The sequence below is a fragment of the Hypanus sabinus genome, chromosome 19, assembly GCF_030144855.1.
Source record: "Hypanus sabinus isolate sHypSab1 chromosome 19, sHypSab1.hap1, whole genome shotgun sequence".
NCBI lineage: Eukaryota > Metazoa > Chordata > Chondrichthyes > Myliobatiformes > Dasyatidae > Hypanus > Hypanus sabinus.
Window position 1 is genome coordinate 15,698,904 of NC_082724.1, and position 21,008 is coordinate 15,719,911.

Below are 21,008 nucleotides of genomic sequence, written 5' to 3' on the forward strand. Positions count from 1 at the left end.
AATTTGTGCCAGCTGTACAGTGCAAAGGCATCAAATTACAATAGTGCAAAAAAATGTCAAAATTAAACTGAATTCTGCAATTTAATTTTGGATTGTTATCAAAGTTTTAAATCCTTCTCTAGTATTAAATATCATGGAATAATTTCCTGATGTCATTAGTCTAGACAACCTGCACTTTGCAGAGCTGACGAGGACTTCATTGGTAAAATATGAAGCCGTACTCTCAAAATCCTTTAAATAACTTTAGGGGTATTTTGCTTCTTCTATAGGTCAAGATTACATTCACCCTTGCGTTTTACTGATTCTTATCATCTGGTTAGATTACTCACTTTTTGATTACTTTGATATGGTTACGAATCCATCTGAACAGAATGCATTTCTTTAGGTCTAAAAGGACATCAAGTTCTTTACAACAACCATTGGGTTATCAGTCGGAATAATTCAGTGGAAGAATAATTTTTGCTGTCATAACTTCAGCTGGATTATGTTCCATACACAGGGATCTAAAAATAGGTAAGTAAGGAGAAAGAAATTGCAAAAATCAAATGATTTAAGAGCACTTTATTGTTCTTTGAGGCTACTTTAAGTACAAAAAGTGGCCTGTCAAAAGCTATTTTTTTTTCCATTTTGGGTGAAACAAGGCCGCAAACAAGAGGGATAGAATTCAAATTTACAAACTGAAACTAACAGCAAGTACACTGTAGACATTTCACTCTCTGTAATAATGAAAACTGTAGATAAACCTGGTCTATGCGTTGCAGAACAGTTTGCAGTCTCCACAATGTTTATAATTAGTCCACAATCCCTGGATTGTTGTTTGTATTCTTGTTCAGTTCTCTCATTTTATATAAAAAAAACAGCCAAGTGACCAGACGTATAGAGTTCACAGACAGCATCTACAGCCTTCTACCATTGTAATGCTCAGTAGCCTGTAGCAGTAATGAACTAGTGGCTATTAATGCTAACGCAGTGTTTCCATAGATAACTGTGTTCCTGCACTTTTACCTTATAACAGACAAATCTACACCAAACAAAAAAGATCAACTTTTTTCTCCAAACAAAAAAAACTGCATGATTACAACAAAAAGGATAGGGAAAATTAAATAGCTACACATCATTAACAAATTAATTGTTCCTCAAAAAATACCTACGAATTTTTTTTTGTACATTCTTTACGCACAGCGTAATGATGGTCTTATAGTTACCTATATAAAAAGTGTTCATTTAGTGATTAACCTACAGAGTAGGACACTGAATGCCAAAGCAGACAAGCGGTGACTACCCAGTAAGGTGGCGATGAAATGTGTATGGTTTTTACTGGGATGACGGAATGTATGGGCATGTGTGACTTTGTCAAAGGCAAAAGCTAAATCGGGAAGCTATAAAGCATTACACAGCTTCTTTCTGTACCTCTGCCTCTAGTGGCTATTGAAACAAATAAAACAGCTTTATACTATCGGAGGAATGTACACCTTGGCACAGGACTAGAGTAAGCATCAAAATTAAATTGTATTCTGCAAGCCATGACAATCTGCATTACCACATTAAAGCCAAGTACTTTTGTTTCATATAAAGTAATGACTTGTTTAGCTGCAAAACTGCCTGATTTCACAGACATGATGGGAGCTAGTTTATTAAGAAAGTTGTATTCATTATGCAATAATTATTCAGTCATGCACAAAGCTATTGCCACCTGTACCATGGAATTTATAATCTACTGAATATTATATGCAGGCCTTTCCTGAGGCTACCCTCCTTTGCTGGCTTCTACCAGTGTGAATACATGCTTAAATGTCATTGAGTAAAACTGTACCAGCAGTAAATATCTAGGACTGTTACTGATGAAAACAAACTGCAATTTTGAAGAAAGAGCTCTAGTATTAATTTTCAGTATGCCTATACAATATAGATACCAGCTATTTTTAAAAATCATGCAGCTACTTGTATAGAAGCACTATTGACCTTCATATCTCAAATCTATTTTAACAAGCTGACAAATACAGATGAAGGGTGTAGGGAAAAATGCCCGTGTTCTTTGAAAGAAAAAAAATGCAGTCCAGTCGTGAGCACCAAGCACAAAATGTAATCTGAAGACAGAGAAAGGCTTATACCTGTATGAGACTTTCCCTTCCTAAGTTGCTTTGCCTCTAAAGCACAATATACAATATACTTAAGCCCTCATTGTCAGCAGTCTGCCATCTAACAAAACAAGAAAATCTGATGTAAAGTTGACAAGCAACCTCACCACTCCCCAATAGTGCAAATCAGACATACAATTCTTTTCAAGTATATAAACATATAAAATTACATAACAGAAAAGCAATGTAAGCAAACCACACAAACTCTAGTCAAAAGAAACTAGCAGAGGCCAAAGCGTTTGGGTCAACCAATCTTAACATGGCTTTTTGGGGCAGCAGAATTGCATCAGAGGTTTCTTTGGTAACTGAGGCAGGAGATTAGGACGCTACATCATACAAACTCGTATGCATAGCTCCTGCTATTTCCTTTTAGGGCACCCTTTTGCAAATGCTAAGCAAATACACAAAAGTGTCTGGTTTAAAAAAAAAATCCCCCTCCCCACTTATTTTGCAGTGTTCAAGCTCAGTCAAAACGATGCAGTACATTCAGCACAGAATGCAATGTGGTCCGCTCTTCACGAAACAACTGAAGGGGAGTGATTGTGATTGACCATGTGGGACGAAGGTGAGGACTGTCCCCTTCTTGAACCAGAATCAGGGCTGCTAGAAACTCCGTCTTTGGCAGCCTTGATTTGAAGCCATGTTTCTCCAAGAGCTTTGGCAAAGTGATCATCCACCGATCCGGTGATGGAGACCGAATTCGTCACAGGCTCTGGCTGCTTGTATTTCTCCCCAAGGCTCCGGCGAAAGTGTTCTTCTACAACAGGATCACAAGTCGTAGCAGTAGGTATGGAGGCTGTAAAACAAGACAATCGGAAGGAGTTATCAGGGAATGGGAGGACATCCAAATCATACCAGATCTTTTTCTAATAACAGAAACAAAATTTCAGCTTTTTAAAATGTAAGCACTATTGGCCAATAGAGATGATTAAATTTTAACCACTTAAGTGAGAGATACTTAATTTGTATGTACTATGCATGCAAAGAGGTACATGGACAAGAAAAGAATGGAGGGTTATGGGCTGAGTGCGGGTCGGTGGGACTAGGTGAGAGTAAGCATTTGGCACGGACTAGAAGGGCCGAGATGGCTGGTGTCCGTGCTGTAATTGTTATATGGTTATAAAGACTTTATTCATAATAAATCACATTTATGGCAACTGCCATTCTATAATTATATAATATCTTACAACTGCAGATTGTTCAGAATCTACACCAATTTTCTGAGTTATAGCCACATCTGCTTTAACTCATCTTGAAAAAGCATGAATTAAAGGATGGAATACAAAGTACAGAAAGTCCTTTACTCTACATTGTTATCTCCTTTAAAATAGCTCCTCTTAAACTCCATTTAGGGTCAATGCACATTCTGGCTCTGAGCAATGAACCCCACTGGAGCAGGAAAGGACACACTGTATTTCAAATGCAGTAGGCCTTTACAAACTAGATGAAGGAATCTACTAAGTACACAAAATTCTGCAGGAACTCAGCAGATCGGGCAGTATGTATGGAAAAGAGCTGATGTTTTGGACCAAGACTATTCTTCAGGACTGACAGGAAAGGGGGAGATGTGTCAATTAAAAGGTTGGGGGTGGAGGAGAGAAAGGGGCCAACTGGAAGGTGAAAGATGAGGCAGGTGGGTGAAAAAGGTTAAGGGTTGGAGAAGAGAGAATCTGAGAGGTGCAAAGTGGACAATAGGAGAAAGGGAAGGAGAGCAATAGGCAGATGAGGAAGTAAAAGGTGAGAGTTGGGAATGGGGGGGTGGAAAGAGAAAAGAGGAGTTTTGTTCACCAAAAGGAGAACTCGATATTCACACTATCAGGTTGGAGGGTACCCGGATGGAATACAAAGTGCTGCTCCTCCAGCCAGATGGTGGCCTCGTCTGGGGAAAGCCATGGATCAATGCAACAGAATGGGAATAGGAATCGGAATGAAAATGTTTCGTCATCAGGAAATCCTGCTTGTGGCAGGGGTGCTTGACAACACGCTCCCCCAATTTACTACGGGCCTCACCAATGTAGAGGAGGCTGCAGTGGGAGTACAGGACACAAAATACGACCTCAGCAGATTTGCAAGTGGAGTGCTGTGTATAGATAGGAGATAGACAAAATTAAGAGGGGTATAGATAGGATAAATGCAAGCAGGCTGAAGCTGGGCAAGGCAAACCATTTAAGGGGAACCTGAGGGGAAGAAGGGGAAACTTTTTCACTCAGTGTACCAAGAACGTGGAACAAGCTACCAGCAGAAGTGGTGAATGAAAGCTTGATTGTGACACGAGAGGAATTTGGATAAGATGGGAGGGGTATGGATGGCTCTTATTCCAGTGCGGATCGACAGTACTAGGTAGAATAACTGCTCAGTGTGGTCTAGGATTGACTAAAGATTATGTTTCGGTGATGAAATTAAAGTGCTCTTTGAGTCTGAAATTAAATATAAATTGACATTAGAAAACAGGACTCGGGGGACATCACGTGATGACGTAGGATCGAGACGTGGAAATCCAGCTCTCCCATAAAAAACCAGTAAAATAATGTTTAAGTGAAGAAAAGTTAGTAAATACTTTTTAAAAATAACTTATAAACTACTCAGGATTGTCTTAAGATATGTCTCCTAAACAGAAGCATAAAGAAATCTACTACTTTGAAGACAACACAAGTTGGAAAAGAATCAAGGCCGGCAGCTATGAAAGAGCCTCGGGCTCAAGTGCATTTTACCTCCGGCGATACAGAACAGGAAACTGCAGCAACATCAACCGTTTCCAAAAAAAAAACGACAAATTGCGCATGTGTGAAGGAAGGGACATGCGCAAACACGAGCAACAGGAAGAGGTTGGAGGTGATATTGGAGACATAAAAAAATCTTTGGTGCAAATAATGCATGAATTAAAGGCATTAAAAGTAATAAAAAAGATTAAAATATGAAGATTATGTTTGATAAAATGATGAAAAGACAGGACAAAATGGACAAGAAAATTAAAAACTTGGAAGAAATAACAGGAGACACCATTGATAGAGTGAATAAAATGGAAGATAATATTTCTGCCTGGACATCAGAAACAGTTGGAAAAAGTGGACGGACTTGAAAATTTTAACAGACGAAATAATATTAAGATTGCTGGACTTAAAGAAGGTATAGAGGGAGAGGATTCAATAAACTTTTTTCAAAAATGGATTCCAGAAATTTTGGAAATGGAAGAAGGAACCCAGTCAATTAAAATTGAAAGGGCTCACAGAGCCTTAAGATCAAGACCTCAAGTTGATCAAAACCCATGATCAATCTTGATAAAATGCTTAAGATATCAAGATAAAGAAAAGACCCTGAAGGCAGCTGCCCAACGTGCCAGAAAGAGAAACGGGCCATTGATGATACAAGGGAAAGAAGGAATTTAACCCAGTGAAAAAAGTTTTATGGGAAAAGGGTTATAAGTTTATATTGCGCCACCCGGCAACCCGGAATTTTTTTGGATGACGGAAAAAGATCTTTTACTGATTATCGGGATGCGGAAGAATTTGCACAAGAATTCCCAAATATTTGCTAACCACAGCCGAAGATTTAAAAGTGAAATGGATTAAAGATAAAGACAGGGACAGTGAATGGAGTTGATGGATGTTTAAGGACAGAAGAATATTTAAATATATTCTTAATTATATGATACAGGGGAGAAAGGTAAAAATTTGAGAAATATTAATCGAGAGTAGTGATATTTTTTCTTCTCATATATACTTTTTTATGTTATGGGGGAGCTGGGGGAACTTCGGATCGATTGCTATGGGATTCACGTGTGTAATCATGGCGATTGCCATGACCCGCACAACGGAGGGGGGGGGGGTAATGTGTTACCCAGCGGAGGGGGGTAATGGGGTAATCTTTCTTTCTTTGCCTGGACAATCGGGGGGGGGGGGGGGGACACATAGCAACATGGAGAATTTTAAAATGATTCCCCAAGGTACTACGAAAGTTGAAAAGTTAGGTATTACTATAGACTGGAGTAACCCTGTTAAAAATAATGACTAACTTACTGAATTTTTAAAGTATTAATGTTAATGGGCTTAATGGACCAGTGAAAAGAAAAATTTTTAACATACATTAAGAAAATGAAAATAGATATAGCTTTTAGCTGCATTCTATTTGAAAAAAATTACTTATAATTTAAGAGATAAATACGAAATATTTCTGAAAATTTGGCGCCCTTATTTACAAAAGATAGGATTAAATATATAGGTGCTCTGAAGATAAAATTATTGGTTATTTGGGGAAAGAAATAAATATATATACTAAAGCTATTACGAACTCCATGGAGCATGTGGGGATCTTCCAATATCCAGACATTCTTTCTTTCTTTTTTTCACTTTTTTTCCCCTTTTTCTACAGGGATATGTTGGGGGAGGGGGGGGGGGTCGATAATTTTTTCCTTCTGTAACCAATTGAAAACTCAATTTAAAAAATTTATTAAAAAAAAGAAAACAGGACTCCTGTTCGAGGTCACATCTCAATACTACACCATTTTATATAACTGTGGTTCTCCCACGGCAGTACTCAATCAGCCAAGGATAATCCCTTTGTAATCATGTAATGTCACTGGAAAGTAGATCAACTTAAGATCACTAGTCACATTGCATTTCTTCCATCCCCAGGAAGTATCTGGAATTTGGGATCAGGTTCTCCAGCTATCCACTGCTTGTGATAAAGAGAACATAATTGTACCCCAACACCTTAACAACAATGCTGGAAGGCATGGCTATCCACTGCCATTGTGATAACAGAATGAGGGAGAGGATCTCATTGAAGCCCATCAGACACTGGAAGGCCTAGATAAAATGGATGCTTCTATAGTGGGGGAGTCTAGGACCAGATGGCAAAGTCTCAGAATAAGATACCCCATTTGATCAGAAATGAGGAAGAATTTCTTTAGCTAGGAGATGCTGAATTTGTGGAATTCTTTGCCACAGAAGGCTGTGGAGGCCAAGTCAATGAGTATACTTAAACCTGAGATTGATAGGTTCTTAATTAGTAAGGGCATCAAAAGTTACAGGGAGAAGGCAGGTGAATGGGGTTAAGAGAGATAATAAATCAGCCAAGATAGAATGATAGTGTAGACTCGATGGTTTGAATGGCCTAATTCTGCTCTAAGGTTTTATGGTCTTGTGCCCGAGCTGTGGGGTTAATGCTCCCAGGGACACAAGAGCTGCAACACTGGGTGGGCAAATACTTGAGTTTATTCTCGGCAGTCCTTGGCATCATCAGCTCTCTGTGCACTGGAGTCTCAGAGTAAAAAATTCAAGTCCTTAAGTTTTACAGCACTCAATAGGGATCCCAAAATTCCCTAGGAAAGGGTCTATGGGGAGAATCACAAACAAGAGAAAATTTGCCGATGCTGGAAATCCAAGCAACACACAAAATGCTGGAGGAACTCAGCTGGCTTGGCAGCATCTAAGGGAAATATCAAGGACTAATGCAGGGTTTCTGCCCAAAACATCGACTGTACTTTTTTCCATAGATGCTGCCTGGCCTGCTGAGTTCCTCCGGCATTTTGTGTGTGTTGTGTGGGGAGAATGTTGGCAAGTGGGACTGGGGGCAGAAGGAAAACCTACAAGAGGACTGTGCCAGGGTGGCAAGTGTTGAACTAAGTGGACAGTGGTAAATAACAGTCAATACTCAGCTGCCCATTCTCCAGATAGAAGATATTTATTGACATTCATGTGGAGAACAACTCACACTTTTTCTTACTATTACGGATACATATAAGAAAATGCAGCTATGCACCCTTTATCAGTGGCAATTAGACCCTGATACATAATTTGCTGCTTATTCACATTTATTGCCTCTTGATGAACTGAGATATTGTACAGTAGTTCAATTGCCCCTCGCTTTTGTAAACGGGTTTAAAGGAGTACATTTATTCCACATCCTCTCTTTCGTATCCAGTCCTGAGCTTGGACTAAGATGGTGGGATGCTGGTCAAGTGGGACCAGTGAAAAAGGTGGAAATCTTGGGAGCTAGTGAGCAGGGTCATGAGGCTCCGAATCCAACAGAACATCAAGAGCCATTTGATCTTTTGGGTCACGCCTTAGTGGCAATGGGAGCTGAGTGCCATCTAGGATTAGAAAGTGGAAGGGCTGAATAAATTTGGAAACCTGAAGGTAGAAGAGAAGGCAAGGTGTGAATAAGTTGAAAGTATTATGAGGATGACCTGGTCAGGAAGGGATGGAACAGTCATGTCTAGCAACACCAAGAAAAAAAAGGAACTGAGTGATTTGAGCTCAGAACTCATCATCATCTCTTATTGTACAAGACATGCACACACTACTAGAATTCTCAAGATACTGAACGTAACGACAGGAACTACGTGGTCTTATGATTCCTCGGACACTACACAATATGAAAGATAAGCCTCCTTTTACTGTTGATCCACATTTGATGGCACTGGTGGGTTTGATTTTTGATTTTCTCCCCTTTATATTACGTATTTTTTTTAATTTCCTTGATACTTCACAGGAGGAAAGCAAGTTCCAATTTTATTCAACCCTTCTAATCTGAGACCCTCAGTACCCATTGCCAGCAAGACATGACCCAAAATATCAGATGGCTCTTGATGCATCTGTTGAGTTCACAACCTCCTAAACTCGCTCACTAACCTTTCCTGGTGCCCATCACAGTTAACTTTCGAAACGTTAGCCACTGCTGCTCACTCGGAAGAGACAAAAGGCTAATTGTCCACTTCAATTCCTTAGATGTTGCGAAGATCTGCACGGCATCTAAAACTCCGACAAACTTCTATAGATGTGTGGTGGAGAATATATTGACTGGTTGTATCACGGCCTGGTATGGACACACCAATGCCCTTGAGCAAAAAGCCCTACTAAAACTAGTGGATGTGGCCCAGTGCATTGTGAGTAAACCCTGTCCCACCATTGAGTATATCTGCACAGAGCACTATTGCAGGAAAACAGCATCCTTCATCAAAGACCCCCACCATCCGGACAGCCCTCACTACTACATCAGGAAGGTGGCACAGGAGCCTCAGGGCTACTTATTACCCCTCAACCGTCAGGCTCTTGAACCAGAGAGGATAACTTTACTCAACCCAGCACTGTTCTCTATGGACTCACACTTTCAAGAACTCTTCATCCCATGTTCTCAGTATTTATTTATTATTTTCTTTTGTATTTGCACACTGATTGCTCGTCCACCCTGCTGAGTGTGGTCTTTCATTGATTCTATTGTTTCTTGGAATAATTCTATAAGCCCGCAAGAAAAATCTCAGTGTTGTATATGGTGATTTGTATGTATTTTGACAATATATTTACTTTGAACTACACCCAGTGGTACAAATTCCTCTCAGCAGGAACTGGAAAACCTAATGCTGCTAACACTGAACATGCCGATACTGGAAAACTGACTGCAAAACATTCTAAATACTTGACAGGTCACGCAACAATTGTACAGAAAGGGAAAGGGTTACCATTTTATACTGATGATCTTTCATCAGAAGTATTCAGATGACAAGTCATCACGTCACATTGTCTCTCCCAATCCAACACAAACCGAAAGAAAAAGGATCAGCCATGATGGAATAGCAGAGCAGACTCGATGGGCCAAATGGCCTAATTCTGCTCCCATGAGACATGTCTGTCCCATGTCTCCCATGTCCAATTCCTGTCCCCATAGGTACAACCTGACATGCTGAGGTTATCCAACCATTCCTGCTCTTAAAGTTAATGCCAAGTTGGTTTACTGCCCATTAGAAGAGTTTTAAACAAAGGTCAACACTACAGGAGCTTTTTTTTTCAAAAAACAATTAGTGTTTATTTTGTTTAAAAAAAACTCTTCCCTCAGAAATAAATTCACATTCCATTCCAAACCCTGTTCATTCGTTGACACGTTTCATGAGTTTTCCCTGCAAATCTGCTCTAGTCAGAATGCTCACAGCAACCACTCTATCCATTAGGCAGCTCCGTTTTCTTCTGCTTTACCAATCTATCAAAACCTAACTCGGCTTTGGATTCCACCCTCCTAAAATTGGGGTGGACTCTGGACCAATCTCATTCTTGGAGGCTATATGTGTGGATTTCTCCATTGGCGGGGGGGGGGGGGGGGGTCCCTAGATCTCAAAAAGAGATCAATTGATCACTGTGACCTGCTGTGTAGATGGGCGGTAACAGGAGTCATGTGGAAGTGAATAGCTTCCTAGGAAATTTGGGGAAATGGGATTGACCTGAAAGCTGAACAGACAATGTGCCAAATGACCCTTGGCATTACAGGGAAGTTTGAGAAAATGAATCTCAATCCTGACTCGGTGTCTATTTCGATATGTTCACTTCTGCACCCTTTTCAAATTGCAACCCCGGGCTGCTTCACATTCATTTGCAAACAGTAGACGTGGCAAGAACCAATTAGTAGCTCGATGCCATTCTCTTCTCTCCACGCTACTCACTCCAACCCACGAGGCTGGGACTGGGGGGGGAGGGGAATCAGAAAACAGCAAGGATAGAGACAAATTATACAGAGATGGAGTGAGTCAGAGAGCATGAACTCTAGCACAGAATTTACAGAATTGTGATAAAGGCAGAAGGTGGCAGCTCTGGACAACTGCAAATTGTTTAGTATGTCCAATGTCTACAATCGAGCAATGTTCTCCACTTACAATTACTTTCTTTACTTTTACAGCCACAATGCATGTAATTTTATGGAAGTGGCTACTGCTTTGCTGCTGTTACACATTTCTATCGATGGAGCTTGCTCAGACAGGAGAGGGTAGAGGAACACCCTAACAGCAAGCTCTCAGTATTATCCCTAACACTCGAGTACAGTGGATTCAGGTTAACTGGGACAATTAATATTTGGTTAACTGAGACAAGTACATTTTGGCCTATTTAAGCGGCTGCCCCCAATTAGCCAAAGTTTTGCCGCTTAACTGAGTAACAAATTCTAAACCCATAAGACACAAGAGCAGAATTAGGCCATTCAGCCCACTGAGTCTATTCCAACATTCCATTGTGGCTGATCCCGGATCCCACTCAACCCATACACCTGCCTTCTCACCATATGTTTTGAAGGCCCGACCAATCAGGAAACTTATCAACTTCTGCTTTAAGTATTCCCATGGCCTCCACCGCAGACTCTGGCAGAGAATTACACAGATTCACAATTCTCTGGCTATATATTAAAAAAGCAATCCTCCATACCTCTGTTCTAAAAGGTGCCCTCGAGTTCTGGATACCCTCACCAGAGGAAACACCCTCTCCACATCCACCCTATCTAGTTGTTTCAACATTTGGTAGGTTTCAGTAAAATCTACCGCATTCCTCTAAATTCCACTGAGTACAGGCCCAGAGCTGCCAAATGCTCCTCATGTTAACCCCTTCATACCAAGAATCATCTTCATGAGCCTCTTCGGGACTCTCAATGATAACACATCCTTTCTCAGATAAGGGGCCCAAAATTGTTGGCAATGCTCCAAATGCAGCTTTACTAGTTGTGATGACTGATGGTACCATTCGACCTGGATTTCTGAGCTCAAGAATGGAACTGACCCAGAGCAATAGCTTTTCCACTTTTAAAAAAACCCTCCCGCAAAGGTTTCCTGTCCTCATTGGATACCACGGACAACCACCAAACAACATCAACGCAGACACTAATGCAGATAATGAACTGCCTTCATACAATGTTTTCGATGATTACATCCTCCAAATCATTTTTATTGTAACATTCAAGATGATTGTCTATAACTTCAAATCCTTCATGGTTCTTAACTTGAAGTAGTGAAATAGTTTCATTTTCACTCCCGACTACTTTTGGCACTCCAAGCCTGAATATTTGAACCACAGTGAGCTGAACTGTCTTACTGTTAATTTCTCACCAACCATCAGTGACAATAATCAATACATTTTTGAACACAAGCACACTGACTAGGTGGAAACTGATCTGCAATAGTCTCCCATCCCAATTAAGCGGCAAAATATCCCAAATAAACAAAATGAATCCTAGCTACATTCTTGATTAGTTTTTGCTCTTTAAAGTTGTCCCAAATGGCCCATTTAACAAGAATCCACTGCATATGAGCTTTGAGTTTTATGTTTCAAAACATGGATATTTATAAATTGTCAAAATTACAACTGCATAACCTGATCCACTTACTACACATTTTTGTCTGGAGACTACACTGGCTTTCATTCTTTACGTGCAGTACCAATGAACATCAAAATAGATTAAGTATATATCTACACTTAAATCACAATTACTGCATTCTTTTAAAAAAAGTATTATGGGTCATAATTCAGAATCTATCAGCTGCATTTGTATGTGGATTATTACTTAAAACCCATTCTACATGAAAAGACGTACTGATAATGACACAAGCAGCCTGACCCATTTAATCCAGTGAAGGAAGTAACTGTAAAAGCCATTTGTTGGCTTTAATTCTCAAGGGACTAGCATTTAATGATATTTATGTTAAGAACAGTTGACTTATCTGGACTGTACTGTGTGAAAGTTTAAAACCTACACACAGGATACAATTGAGAACTAGCAAGATCAAGATTCTCTGATTGATCCAGATTTTCTGGTTGAAACTGAAACAAACTGCTGATGTAACTAGAACCAAGTTTGTTTTGGATCCAACCAACATCTTTTATTTATTCGACAATGTCAACACGGTAACATTTTCCAAGGCACTCCATAGTAAACTTTTATTAAAAACCTATTTAATAACAAGGATATATTCATGCAGATGATGAAAATCTCAGTCAAAAGGAGGAAGCACAAATGGTGATATCTAGGGTGGTTCACTTCCGCAGCTTAGGGCCTGGAAAGCTAAAAGAAACAGTGACAGTGGAACAGTCATGTCTAGGGTTTTTGTGTAGCTAGAAGAAAAGGAAGTGAGATATTGGGAGTGGAGGGATTTCTGATCGGAGGACTGAAGCTCCTAGGGGAGTTTGATAACCTGAACAAGGATGAGAACATGCAAAATAAAAAGCTGATTAAATAAGGCCAACTCAAGTTCAAGATTGCTGGTGAATGCGAGGCTAACTTTGGATAATCTTTGATTTATATTTATATTATTGTCACATATTGAATACAGACAAAAAAATCAATTCATTACAATGGTGCACTGAAATGGTACAATGCAAACCAAGAAGAGTGCAGAATAAAATGTTACGTTGCAGGAGACAGTAAGGTGCAAGCTCACAATGAGGTGAATTGTGAGGATCAGAGTCCAGGCAAACATACAACAGCATTCCAACAGCGGGTTAGAAATTGGCCTTAACAAGGATAGAACATAACAGGCATGTTGAGTTTAGGAAATTAAAGAGACATGGATAATGCTTTCAGGAGCAGACAGCCAGAGGAATGACATGGGGAAATGGGGAAGTAAAGGCAGTCCCAGCAAGGCACGAGCTTTATAATCTGAAGCTCACAATGGGGTCAAATATTACATCAAGATTACAACAATGTGATTCATCCTCAATCTGTTGCCAATAGAAGGATGGACCCAGCGGCTGAGCAATAAATGTCAAAGGCATCGGCTTGATCATCCCACTTACAGAAACAGGGAATTTTTGCTCGTCTTCTACTGGGTGCAAGGTGTGCACAATGACAACCTATCAACAACTCCATCAGAATCTGCTCTGTAAAGTGATTTAAAGCAGGCCACACTTAGAATTATCCCATTTATTTTTCTGTTATGGACTAACAGACAGCTTTCTTACATGCTCATTGTAAAACAGGCAACCTCCAGATTACAGTGGGGGGGGGAGGGGAAGGGAGGTGGGGGTTTAGTTCACAGAATCTATGTTGTGATTTTATTTTTGGAATACTAAGTTAGGTCATCTGTGCATGAGTTGAAAACAATATTTATTTTTTTCCTCACAAATTTCTATAACCCAGTTGGCTGTACCATGGGGGGGGGGGGGGGAGAAGAGAAGAAGAGGCTTGCCTGTACATATAGACAGAAGAGGAAGTACAGATGCTGGAAATTTATAGAGAGAGACACTCACTCACTGTGCTGGAGGAGTTCAGCAGGTCAGGCAGCATCCATGGATGGGAATAAACAGTCAATAGACCCTTCATCAGAGTCTCGGCCTAAAACATTGATCGTTAATTCCTATCCAATGATGTTGCCTGACCTGCCAAGCTGCTCCAGCACATTGTGTGTGTTGCCTGTGACTATTTACTGATATTATTTCATGTTAATAATTTAATGTTCTTCTAGTAACTGATCAGAGGTCATCTTAATCAAATCTCACAAAATTGTTACTTTAATAGACAGCAAGCACTCTGCATTTTATGCTTGGATCAGAATTACTTTGTGTCACCTGACAGGCTTTATTTTTCTTGAATGCAAAAATCAGCAAGATAAATCTAAAATATATAAACAAGCTCAGAAGAGCCCATGGCAAAAGAAAAAGTTGATTTTCCTATCCATATAATCTGCAATTCAGACTGAAGATGGGAGTAGGACATGTGACAGGGGTTAATAGGTAGTTGCCCTTATGGGTTAGAAAAAAAACATAATAAAAGGAAAGATTGTCGGCTCTAAAAAGTATGCAATTCCAGGTGAAAAATGAAGACACCCACAATATTCATAGAGTAATGGTGAAATAGGGGTGGGGGGGGGGGGCAAAGGTAACCATGTTGTTATCACATTGGCAGCATTATGATCCACTTAATCATTGTACAATCAGATATTGTCCCAGGTATCAATATAGTATCATAGGGGGTGACATCAACTTTGGCTCTGTAATAAAAAGCCGTACAACTGAAGCCATTCTCTAAGCAACTTGCTGATCGGAAATACTATCTAACCCCAAATAGTTAACTTCTTTTTCAAAGCAAGGACGAAAGCACTTAGTTGAAAAAAAAAATGGATTTCCTGCTAATGTTTTAAATTCTACTTTAATTTTGATGAGAATACCATTTTATTTCTACAGTGGGTGTGTTGAAACAACAGTGCAAACTGAAAGCCACTAAGGAAATGTGAAAGATCTTTTCTCATGACCTATATTGGCTACAGCTGAAGCCCAGATGCAATGGGTCTGCTTTGTTAATTCACATTCACTTGGCACCACTGGACCATATTGTTGCCAGTTTCTGGGACTATCCAAAACCAAAGACTGCCCATGTAAAAGCTACTTTCTCTGCATACAGTCACCGCTATATTTTAGAGACAGAAATGCTTTGTCAACCCCATTAAATATTTGATAAGAAACCCATACTAACTTAATAATAAAAACTTAGTGATTTGAACCCAACATGAAACTTGGCCTTGGAAGAGAAAGTGTTGGAATAATCAAGAGAAAGCTACACAGATGGCAAGTACTGTGTTTAAAAAAAGGCAGGGCCCAAAGGCAATACTGGATTGAGTTAAATTGCTTGCATAAACATCACTCAAAATGCAACTTACAATTTGAGGGTCTCCTGTAGCTTTGGGGTATTGCTGGAACACAACCACTGTGAGCAACAGGGCAATGGGAAAGGTTGCAGTTACGATTGTTACCAGATGCGCACGTAATTACTGACGGGCGATTCTGAACGGACAAAAAACAATGTGTTAGTATAGTTCAAATCAGCAATACTTAAATAGCATGACTCCCCCTTTCCCTGCCCCCTTCCCTCTCTCAATCTGCAGAGACTCGGACTAGAACCAGATTTATCACACATGTGTCACAAAATTTGTTTCTTGTGGCTGCAAGTACAGTGTTCTACGCAAAATTACTACAGTACAGTGCAAAAGTCTTAGGCACATATAGTTAGTGCACCCAAGACTTTTGCCCAGTTGTGTACCAGAAATTCTGAATGCATGGCACTGTAGCCAAAGTTCATCATAAAATATTGATTATGCTTTTCTAAAAAAAGAGTAAATTTATTTGCTACTGAGTGACTATCATTAGCATATCTGCTTTATACAATCCAACATTCATGCATTCCACTCTGGTAAAATATAAGGGTGATGCAGGAGAGATCCTGGATGAAAATGTACATGGGTGGGTTAGTAAGTTTGTGGAGGATACCAAGATTGGTGGAGTTGTGGATAGTGAAGACTGCCAAAGAATACAGCGCAATATATATCAGCTGCAGATATGGGCAGAGAAAAGTCAGGTGGAACTTAACCCAGATAAGCATGAGGTGTTGCACCTTGGTAGCGCAAATGCAAGAAGATAGGGCAAGATCCTGAGCGGAGAGATCCTGGGATCCACGTTCATAGCTCCTTGAAAGTGGCTACACAGATCGTTAAGGTGGTTAAGGAGGCTTATGGGATGCTTGCTTGTATCAATCGAGGCCTTGGTTTCAGAAGTCACAAGATTATGTTGTAACTTTATAAAACTCTAGTTAGGTCATTTCCAAATTATTGCATACAGTCTGGTTGCCTCACTATAGGGAGAATGTTGAGGCTTTGGAGAGGATGCAATAGATGCTGCCTGATTTAGAGGGCATGTACTTTGTGAGAGGTTGGATAAACTCAGGCTGTTTTCTCTGGAACAGCGGAGGCAAAAGGGAGATCTGGTAGAGTTTTATAAGATTATGAAAGGGATAGATAAGTGAACAGAGAGTATCTGTTTCCCAGGATTGAACTGTTTAATACCAGAAAGCATGCATTGACGGTGAGACAGAGTACGTTCAGGAGGATATGAGGGGCAAGTTATTTTTCTTTTAAAAGCTCAGAGTGGTGGATGCCTGGAATTTGCTGCCTGGTATGGTGGTGGAGGCAAATACATTGAAGGCTTTTAAGAGATGTTTGGATAGGCACATGAATGCAAGGAAGATGGGGGGAGATATTGTACATTGTGAAGGTTGACACGATTAGTCTACCGGTGTTTTTGATTTGCTTGACAGCTAGCTTGGCACAACATTGTGGGCCAAATGGCCTTTTTCTGTGCTGTGCTGTACTGGTCTGTGTTCTAATGGGACCCATAAGCAGCTCAACACTGGTTTGGCAAACAAGACCAAAGTGTTGTCAAGGTCAGAGTTATTTCTGCCTACGCTCCAAATTCTCAACTGGAATGCTCTATCCTTAAACATTTTAATTTACAACTCAGCTCCTAATCATGAGTCACTGTGAATTTAAAGTATGAACTAGTTTTAAACTATGCTGCTCTGTTGGAAGTACTATTTTTCAGATGAAATGGCAGTCCCCATCATAACAGAATCCAAAAAAAAAATCCACTTTCCTACCTCAATCAACAGCACAGGAATTACTTGTATGTGAATCACTATCATGTGCAAAATTATCTGCAGTATTAATCAACCAAGCAATGGCTGAACTCAAAGTAAATCAGTACTTGTAAGAGTACTCTTGAACGTACAGAGAATGGACATACTGCTATATAAATGCAAGATTTTTCTTCTCAAGAAATGCATTACACCATATGCCAAGTCCAGTTACACCTTTCCTCACCCACTTCAGGTAAGAGATCATCTTGGAGGCTTGGAAAGAAGAAACTCAGGAAACCCTCAAACTGAACACCTTCAAGTACCTTCAAGCAGCATTTTAAATCAGTATGAACTAGACCTGTGTAGATTCTTTATTCCACAAACACTAAGCAAACGGAATTCCAAAACACAGCAAGTGATCCAATTAGCTTCATAAAACTCTAAATTTCCAGCCGGAACATTTAAGGCACTTACCCTGGCCCTGCATCCCTAGACTTCCTTTGTAGTTTATACATTTTGTTTTAAGTCCTTGGAAAGCCAGAATGTGAAAATTTCAAGCTTGCATTTAAATTGCACCTTTCATGACTTCAGAATAATTCTCAGCATGTAAGTATTACCAGTGCTGCAATATTGGGAAGTTTACCTTGTATGCACGTAGATGGGTGAAATATGGCACACACCATACGAGTGCAAAATGTTACAATTTACAAAAGGTGCATCCAGTTTACCTGGGCACTGATCCCACTGAGTGATTGATGGAGCTTGGGCAGCTACTTGGGAAAAAAAAAGCCCCTAATGCCCGTTGAAGGATTCCAGCTAGAAATGCCAGCAAAGAGCCTACCTCACTTAGGAATCTTCAGCTCTGCTAATCACTAACAGGGCAACAATAGGTAGTAAGACTATCCTTGCATTCTTGAAAGAGCTTTCCTGTGAAGGAAGAGTAGAGGGACGGGGCAGGCATCTTCCACTTATGATCAATCCTTTAAAGAAATTTGAGTTACTAACTAGCATAACTAACGGCAGAAACAGAAAGTAACGTTACTGAATCCAAGGTAAGAATCAAGTTTTAATTGATGTTCTTGTTTCAAGCAACCCATCATAGGTGTAAAGCCAAGTTTGGGCACATAGTGAAGTAGATTTATGGTCTGGAACAACATTTTATACAGTCAGTGGGATGAGTGACATTGGCCGAGATAAATGTTAACTACCTCCTTTCTATAGACTGCCACTGGATCATTTAGGTCCTCTGGAGACCACAGGCTGATTTCAACGACAGCCCTCATCTTGCTGCATTCCCTCAATCGTCAATGTGTTTTGGAAAATTAATCGAGTATTGTGCCCTAGTTCAGCTGTGCTTAGAAAATTATTTTGCTTAGGGGAGGAACTGCATTAGTGGCCAATTTAAATATAATTTGTCATGTGCTTTGTGTAATTGAATATAATGGTGAATAGTGAACAGAGCAGGCTGTGTTTATACTAGAGCTCCAATGATCTCAAATACAGCAAGCCTTTGCTTATAAACAGGTAAACAGTGACATTTCGGACAAAATGGGAATGAAAATTTGAATTCAAACTGGTGCCACCGTGAAATCCTACCTTTTGCGGTTGATGCAGCAATGGTACCCAACAAAGCATCTCCCCTAGTCTAAGTCTACAATCCTCTCTTTCTCCTCTTTTCTATTCCCCATCCTGGTTTTCTTCTCACCCTTTCTACTCTCCTTCCCTGCCCATCTCCTCCCTCCGGCGCCCATCCTCCTTCCCCTTCTTCCAAGTCCTCCAAACTCTCCAATCAGATTCCCTCACCTCTTCAGCCTATCAGCTCCCAGCTTTTTACATCACCCTATCTCCCCCACCCATCCACCTTCCCCCTCACCTGGGTTCACCCATCACCTGCCAAATGGTATTCCTTACCACCCACCCCCCCCCCACCTTATTCCGGCTTCCTCCCCCTTACTTTCCAATCCTGATGAAGGGTCTAGGCCCAAAATGTCAACTGTTCATTCCCCTTCATAGATGCTGCCTGATTTAGCTTGGGGGGGGGGGGGGGTGTCTGTGTGTGTGTGTGTGTGTGTGTGTGTGTGTGTGTGTGTGTGTGTGTGTGTGTCTCATAGTAATCTACTTGTCCTTGTTAGAATAAGGTTGAATAGGATAGGACTTTATCTCCTACAGCATGGCTTCCTGACCTTTTTATTGCATTGGCCCAATACCATTAAGCAAGGTGTCCATGGACTCCAGGTTGGGGACCGCTGCTCCAGATGATCCCATATTAAGCCAATACAAGTTCCAACATACTTGTAAACATTCTGCAGGTGCTGAAGCAATGCCAAACTTTTTCCACTTTTTAATATTTTAGTGCCATTTCCCTTGGTGTAAAGTATGCACTGATTGCCAGAAACTAAGAATTAAACCAAATTTATCTACCTTTCACAGAACGTGATATTTAACTAGAGGGAATTTTAAACAGCTAACTGTTCACAATGAACAATGGACAGAATAGAAGCACCAAATTCCATCCAAGAGTGAATAGTTAATCAGGTTTTTAAAAATACATATTAACAGAATTGCAGAACCTCAGCTTAAAATCCCATTCAAACAAAGGCACCTCTGCCTACAAACACCCCAGAAGGCAACAGTTTTGCTTATGCCCTGGTAATGTGACTTGAACACACAGTTCGCTCAACAAGGAGATAAGACTGCTGCCGACAAAATCAACACTTAAGTATTACTAATGTTGTGGCTGTGCATAACACGAGGGCCAAGTGACTGAATGTATACTGTTGTTCTATTGAAAAACTTTGATGGGCACAGAAACAGTTAAGAGATGAGCATTATTAATACCAGTTAATTAATTTTAAATCACATCACCCATGCACGTTCAATGGATAGATCAGTGAACAGTTTTCAGATTCTCCCACAAAAATAAAGCCACCTTCACGGGTGGCGAAAATGTGCCAATTCTCACAACAGGGGGGGAGAAAAAAAACATTCTAAAGCACAAGTTTCAAAAACAGTAGTAAAAGATTTTGCTGAATACAAGAAGCAGTGTTTATACCTGCTGTCGTTCCACACCGATGCTTACTGTCCGATTAGTATCCATGCTATTTTTGGTCAGTGCTAGAGGCTGTTCCATTGACATACTTGGCAGTCCTATGCCAGCATAGGTACGATTGCTGAGATGGTTCATAGCTGACATTGCCGCACGCTCTATAGGGCTTCTACTTCGCTCTCTGTGTTGATCTTTACGCAAATCTCCGTTGACAGGTTTGGCCCTGCAAAATGGTCTCTGTTAGTATTTACCAGACACACACTACCATCAGAAAACAAGCTATGACCATCCTGTTTACACCGAGTGAACTGGCAATGCTCAAAGTGAAATGGAACCACAGACTCTTCCATCATTAACAACTTGGATCAATATGTTTAAAAGATACAAACGATGTTGGTAAGGGGAGAAAGCAGGGGACAGATGACTGGGAGAAGCTGAATAACTACTTCACTGTACAATTAAGGCATCAGCAGGAAGATATTGGACAATTAATAATAATGGAAATACACACAGATAACTTAGCAACCCATCCCAAAATGTTATTCAATCTAATTTCGTAATTGCACAATTTAAAGAGACATTTATCGTAATTATACCAAGGCACTTAATGGCTTGGAAAATTTGAAATCATACTTCAATTTGCCCATTCAGATTCTTAATATACATTGTTAAAGGGG

At 40.2% G+C, this 21,008-nt stretch overlaps 1 protein-coding gene across 2 annotated transcripts in view; it reads right to left on the bottom strand.

Moving 5' to 3' along the window:
- Positions 1–544: 544 nt before the first annotated feature.
- vgll4b (vestigial-like family member 4b) overlaps positions 545–21,008 on the bottom strand; it is a 130,886-nt gene continuing 110,422 nt past the window's right edge. For both annotated transcript variants that reach the window (XM_059944065.1, XM_059944064.1), the window contains 3 exons: positions 20,338–20,554; positions 15,538–15,661; positions 545–2,934 (listed from right to left, as the gene is read on the bottom strand). In XM_059944065.1, the coding sequence (XP_059800048.1) occupies positions 2,654–2,934; positions 15,538–15,661; positions 20,338–20,554 (622 nt within the window). In that variant the 3' untranslated portion in view covers positions 545–2,653. The remainder of the gene's footprint in view (positions 2,935–15,537; positions 15,662–20,337; positions 20,555–21,008) is intronic.